Consider the following 7,060-nt stretch of genomic DNA (forward strand, 5'->3'; position numbering starts at 1 on the left):
AGTGTATTGGTTAAGTGCATAAATTGCTTCACTGCATATATTATCTTTCACCTAATTGGCTGTGCAGGTCAAATCAAAACCAAAGCTAAAATTCTTATTTCATCTCAGACTGCAAGTTGAAAGCAAAATCAAAACTAAAACTGTGATTAATTTTTGTTTCACTTTCAGTTCAGCAAACACACAGAGCAGTGTCTCATTTCTTTTCTTGAGTTGGGGAAGTTGGAAGTGTTTGCCTAAGATCTGTTAGTTTTTTAGTGCTTTTGGTTTCAAGTAGTCATAATAATGCCTAATCAGAAAAAAAACTAGTGTGTGGCATCATGATAGTGAAGTTCAAGCCCCTGAAGGAAGGAAGAAATAAAGTTGGTAGATGTAAATATTGTGGGCAGGAGTATGCTAACAATGCAAGAGGAATGAAGAAACATTTATTAACATATAGAAACTGTCCTGAAAGAGTGCAAGCCATATACAGAAAGCTAATGCAATGAAGTATTGGGGGCTGGATTTGATGATCTTCCGAGGTCCCTACCAGCCCTAATGTCTATGAAATCTTTCAGTCCTTCTGCCTACTTGGTACCGTATTTCATAGTATGTAAGTTGATTTTTGAAGCCCAATTTTTAACTCTTAAAATTCAACCTCAACTTATATACTATATCACTGTCCCCCGTGAGCAGTGCTGGGCTCAGCCCTCAGCTGGCATGGCCCAGGCAGTACCACTCGCAGGGGATAGGGCCACACCAACCAAGTGCTAAGCCTGGCTCTGTGTGCTGTGAGTGGCACTGCCAAGCACTGAGCCCAGCTCTATCGCCTGCGAGTGTTGCTGGGCTCGGTGCTTGGCAGTGCCACTTGCAGTGAATGGGGCCAGGCTCAGTATTCAGCTGGTGCAGCCCAGGCAGCACCACTCACAGGAGACATAGCTAGGCTTGGCACCTGGCTGGTATGACCCCCTCTCATGTGAACAGTGCTGAGTTTGGCATTCTGCTGTCCCAGGCTGAGCCCAGCCCCTGCACAATCTGACTGGAGCAGCTCTGGAGCTCCCTTCATCCTCAAAGCAGTGGAGAGACCAGCAGCAGCAGCAGGCAGGGAAATGAGGAATGGTAAAGAAGGGGATAGGGGTGTGTGAGGCCTTCTGAGCATGGTGGAGAAAGGCAGGGGGGGAGGGCATTCTTACCTGTTTCAGGGCTTAAAAAATTCCCCAGCTGCTCTTTCTGCTGCATGGTCAAAAAGCGGTTGTGGCTGCACCCTGCACCCTCTCTGGATCTGCCCCTGGGAGGACCCTGCAGGTAGAAAGACCCTTAATACTCTTTTGTTCTATCTAGGAGCACTGCCTTATGGGAATTAAAGGAACAGTTCGCCGCAGTACCGATGGTGACTTCATTCACGCTAATGTTGATATTGACTTAATTATCACAGAAGAACCTGAAATTGGCAACATAGAAAAACCTGTAGAGATCTTTCACATCATCGAACACTTCTGCCTCGGAAGACGACGGCTTCACCTTTTTGGAAGGGATAGTACTATCCGCCCAGGTAGGGGTCCTGTTTCTTGTCAGAATACCTAGTGTTCACTTGATCCTCTTCCCTTTGTAAGAGAGAAAATGTCATGAGTTCAGAAAGCATACGCTGAGACAAGGGTATCATGCATGCCAATGCTACGGTATTAACGTTGCGTGTACCTTGCAGGTATTTTCAGTGACTCTGAGCAAATTGAAACGAGAAATTTAGGCTGGAGATTAGGAGTAACTTTGTAAGCACTGGAACAGGCTACCTAGAGCGCTTTTTATACTGCAGACCGGCAAACAAACTAACTTACATATTTAAATTTAACTTGCATATTTAAATTTAATTTTTATGTGGAGTGGGTTGCAAGGATTGGATCAAGTTGAAGCACCGCAGCCACAGGCACTGGGGGACCCTCCAGGGAGGGGGCTGTGCAGGCGGTGGCCTGGGGGCCTTGGCTAGGGCTGGCTGGGAAGAAGGGGCTCTGCTGCCTTTCCTAGGAGCAAGCAGCAGAGCCAACTCCCCATCCTCTGCCCCGAGCATTTCCCTGCCCACATTCCCCCTGCTCCCAGCTGCAGGTGGGGCTTGGGGGTCCTGCCTGGTCCAGCCTGGCCTAGGCCCCAGTACCTGCTGCGCAGACAGCACCTCACTGGGCATGGTGGGAGTGGAACAGGGTGCACGGAGCCAGCTGCCTGCCTGCCTCCCGGGGCTGCCCTGCTGCCCAGCTTTAACCCTGCATGCGACTGCTGGCAGTAGAAGCCACGACCTGGCAGGCAACCCACCACAGCCCAGTACCAGGCCTCAGCTCGGTGGTTGGGAACCTCTGACCTAGAGAAGCTGTGGAATCTCCATTCTTGGAAGTTTTCAAGATTGGGTTAGATACATGTAGCCTAAATGATGTTTCCTTGTGACTTCTTCAAGATGAAGCTTATCTAGCCAGAGAGCATAAGTTATGTTAGACAGAAGGTCTTTCAACAATTCTCAAACAAAGTCCTCAGACATAGGGAGAATCATCATCCATTGGATCTCTTAAGCATATTTAGCAAACTGCTTCGTGTCTGCAGTGGCAAAATAGTGACAGTGCCCTCACCCTCCTGTTTTTCCTGTGGCACGTTAGGGTATTTTTTACATTTTGGGCGTTGTTCTTGGCATTTGAAAAAAAGGTTTTCACAAAGTTTTTAAGAATAGGTTACACTGTTCTCTACTGATGAGGCCTCATCTGAGTACTTTATGTAGTTTGGGCCCTATATTTCAAGAAGGATGTGGACAGTTTGGAAAAGTCCAGCGTAGAGCAGCAAAAATTATTAGGGGCCCAGAGGCAACATTTATGAGGAAACAGTTGAAAGAATTAGGGCTATTTAGTCTGGAAAAGACAGAGAGGATTTGATAACAATCTTTAAATACCTAAAGAGCGATTCCAGAGAGAATGGAGATGTGCTTTTCTGTGGCTGTAGGGGACAGGACTAGAAGAAATGGCCTCAAGCTTCAGCAGAGGTCATTTCGGTTGGAGATTAGGAGGAACTTTCTGACACCAAAGGTGGTTAAGCATTAGGACAGGCTACCTAGGGAAGTTGACGTTTTTGAGAGCAGGTTGGACATACACTTGGATGGGATGGTTTAGTCAGGGATGATCTTGGCTTGACCAGGGCGCTGGTCTTGTAAGGTTCCTTCCAGCTCTTCTCTTCTGTGATCCTAAACCATCTATCTAAACCATCCTACCTCAAGCAGACTGCTGTGCTAGGTGACTTCCCGAGGTCTTTTCCAGCCCTGCTTTTTTATGATTCCACCATTTGGCAGAGCATCTCAAGTACAGCAGTAACATAGCTTTTGCTACCAAGCAGAATGGGAGATTGAACCCTATATATATATATATATATATATATAACTCAAAACCCACATGCAAAGCTCTGATTTATCTCCCACAAAGTCTCAGTCATAGAATCATAGAAGTAGGGTTGGAAGGGACCTTGTAGATCTTCAAGTACGACCCCCTGCCTGGGCAGGAGAAAAAACTGGGCTCAAATGACCCCAGTCCAAGGGTGCCCCCTCCCTTACCTTGCAGTAACAATGCATGGAAGGTATTCTCATTCTTGGGCTGTAACTTGTGCTGCTGTTCCCATGGTGACCACTTGGGGACTGTGACAAAACTGCTGTAAATTTAGGCTCTCAAACTTTTTTGTAGCATTTTTTAACAGAGTATGTCCATGCTTAAATTGTTCAGACTCTCACTGGAAAACTGAAACACAAGTTATTTCCTTCAAAAGCAGATTCTCTAGGTTTTCTGTTGTCAGATTTCATTTTAAAACATAAAAATAGGAAACCCCACAGTGAAATCTCGTTCCCATGTGCCAGATGGAAAATAACAGCACTTGCTGCTAGTTGTAAAATCTAATCCATGAGAATAGCCTGAAGAGCTTTCTATATATTTCTAGTATTCCCAAGTCAGGTGATATATTTCAAATCCAATAGAACAGTTTTCCTCTCGCATCACTAACCAGGCAATCCCCCGCAAGGGCCCTGAATCTGGAAAGTCTGTGGCAGGTGTTGATTTTAGAGACAAAGAGAGAAAGACCAACCTTTTACCACAGCTTCTAGCCAGCTCCAAGTTTTGTTTTCTCATTGCTGAGCTAGAATACATCCCATTGCTTAGATAAAATACATTAACTATGAAGCCTATTTATATCTTGTCAGAAACAAGAATTCTTGTTCTAAATTGATTGTATTTATTTAAACCCATTCAAATTTGAGTAGTTGGATGAGCTTGCTGTGGCTGGCATCTTAAGACATGTCCTTGTGCTAGAAGACACCAGCAAGTAGGACAGATTTGCATGTTTCTACTGTTATGGAAACTTCTGTATGTCATTTTCTAGGCAAACATCAACTCCATAAAAGAACACATCCCTGAACATAACTTGTACTAATTTCTACATCAGTTGTAGGTGCCATTTTAGCTGAAGAGGGCCCAGTATCAAGTGGATTTTGATGAAGCAAACTTCTTACTGGTTCAACAAAAAGATTGTACTTGTATTAGGTTGCAATCTGGCATGGTTCCTAAGATGGTTAAAATAGGCTGCATCTGGTAGTTATCTTGCTTTTAATGCCATCACCTTGACTGTGATGCGTGGTCTCAGGGTGGTAAGTTTTAACATGAGCTGAAGAACCTATTCAGGGTAATAACATGCTCTTTTAAAAAGGAAATTTCTGTATAAAGTAGGGGTGCACTGATTGAGATTTTGGGGGCCGATACTGATAGTTGATTTTAAAGGAGGCATATTGGCTGATATCAATCTGATTTCCGATACAGTTGCATGCAGCTGATAAGTCCGTTGAGGTGGGAGGGGAAAGGGAAGGTACAGTGTGGGGTGCAGATCAACGTCCCCCATGGTGAGGGAGGGGATAGGGGCAGGCTCTTGCTAGCCGGGGCAGAGTGGGGTGTGGGGCGGAGCCATGGCTCGTGGAGCGGGGAGCAGCTCCCACCACTGCTTGCACCCTGGAGAGAACCTGGATCTGCGTGGGGTGGGCAGGCTGCAGCTGCGGGCTGGAGCCGCAGCTGCGCTGGACTCTTTTTGGGAGTGGTCTGGGCTCAAGGGAGGGGCTCTGGATGGGGCTGCAGTCACCCCACATTTTGCTGTAGCCCTGCTCCCAGCACCGATGCCAACTCCCACCCAGCACAGCCCCAGCTCTTCCCGGCACGCGGGTGGAGGTGGGATGGAGGCAGATGTTAAGCTGGGGCTGCGCTGGTCAGGTGTCAGCATCACTGCTGGGAGCGAGGCTATGGCAAAATTTGCAGCCCCCTCTGTAGTCCCCACCCAGAGCCCAGCCTCTGCCCAGAAGAGCCTGGCACAGCCCTGGCTCCAGCCTGCAGCCCTGCCCCGTGCAGATCTGGGGCACACCCCTCCCTGTGCCCTCCTGGGGTGCATGCAGCTCCATCCTGTGCCCCACCCTGCCCCAGCTGGGCAGTGCCTACTCCCTCCCTCACCATGGGGGCCCCCCATGCCTCTTCCTTCCCCCCTCCCCTTCTGCCCCAACAGACTTACCAGCTGCATGCAGCTGTCCATGCTGCCAGGCTCTGCTACTCGCTTCCTGAGTACTGCACTGCGTTTGTGCACATGCACAAGCATTTAGCAGCTGCATCAGGCCGATTTTCCAGTACGGTCAATTTTCTTTATATTGGTACCAAACTGATATCAAGCCAATGTATCGGTGCACCTCTAGTATGAAGAGAGACCTTTCAATGGTGCTATCTTAGTTAACATTAAATACTTTAAGCAATTTTTGTTACAAAATATGTTGCGCTAATAGGAATTATCTTGTTTAGTCAAAACTATGGAATATCTAAGCACACCACTTGGATAAATAATGCATTACCATTTTTGAGAGCTAATGTTGGCTGCTAATATAAAAATTAAAACAACTCTTCTCTTACTCCAGTTGGAGTGGGAAGGACAACAGTGCAAAAGGGACAAATAATGTGTTTTCTAAACTGGTACCCAAAATAGTAATTTATAAGTTAAAAGACTATGGCTCCTTTTATACTTAATTATCCTTGACTATTATATTAGTGTTGGTATCAGTCCTGATCCCATTAGTTATATGTTTTCAAGAAAGAAAATATACTGTCCTGCTGAGGCTTCTTTACATGGTTTGTGCTGCAAAGATTAATATGCTTTAATACCATGTAAGATTGATCTGCTGGGCTCTTCATGATAAAAATACATGTTATTTAGAACTGTATTATATGTTTTAGATACATTATTATTGTCTCACTAAAACACCAGTGACATCTTTCCTTTTTTGGTAGTTCAGACACTGGAAACAATTGGTACGCACAATGATTTTACTGGCCAATAATAATTAGCACTCAGGCAGAAGTTTTCATCTTCAGAGTGCTTTGCAGGCTACTACTAACGATTCCTCAGAGAGCATCGTGATGTACATAACTAATAATTTAAATTTTTGTCCCTTTCCAAATACATGGAAAATAAAGGCAGAGGTTTAGTGAACTTTCCAAAGATCAGGAGATTAGTGTTATAGCTTGGATTTTAATTTGGGACCCTGGTTGCTAGCACACGTCTCTTATTAATGTGTAATATACAGCTGGAAGTTGAGTTTCAAGGAATTCTTTTTAATGGGAAAGGTACCAAATCATTTAGCTCATCTGTTTTAAATAAAGTATGTACTGAGCCTCCCAGCTGGCCTTTTGGTGACTCCTCTCCTAGAATGGTATTTACAGCCTTACATAAATTATTTGAGATTCACATATATGACTGCTCATATATTCTTTGATAAACTGCAAATTGAAATGTTAACATTTCTACATATTGGTGACTTCTCTACAGACATTCTAGGCATCATATTACAGACCTAATAAAACTGTTTTGCAGAAAGCATTGTTATTAGGCCTGTGCGAAGCGGCTAGTATTTGCTTCGGATTCGGCAGATTCAGGGGACAGTGATTCGATACAGTGATTTGAATCACTGTCCTGAATCGATTTGGCCAAGTCTGATTTGGAGATTTGGCTGCTTCTGGATCTCTGAATCAGCCTGGCCCAGCTACCGGCA

General features: G+C 45.2%; 1 protein-coding gene across 1 annotated transcript in view; it reads left to right on the plus strand.

Moving 5' to 3' along the window:
• METTL14 (methyltransferase like 14) overlaps positions 1-7,060 on the plus strand; it is a 53,504-nt gene that overhangs the window by 32,090 nt on the left and 14,354 nt on the right. The window contains exon 10 of the mRNA XM_019522027.1: positions 1,318-1,528. Coding sequence (XP_019377572.1) covers positions 1,318-1,528 — 211 coding nt within the window. The remainder of the gene's footprint in view (positions 1-1,317; positions 1,529-7,060) is intronic.

This window comes from Gavialis gangeticus, unplaced genomic scaffold (assembly GCF_001723915.1).
Source record: "Gavialis gangeticus isolate Ggan-Ray unplaced genomic scaffold, GavGan_comp1, whole genome shotgun sequence".
In the NCBI taxonomy this organism is placed as follows: Eukaryota; Metazoa; Chordata; order Crocodylia; family Gavialidae; genus Gavialis; species Gavialis gangeticus.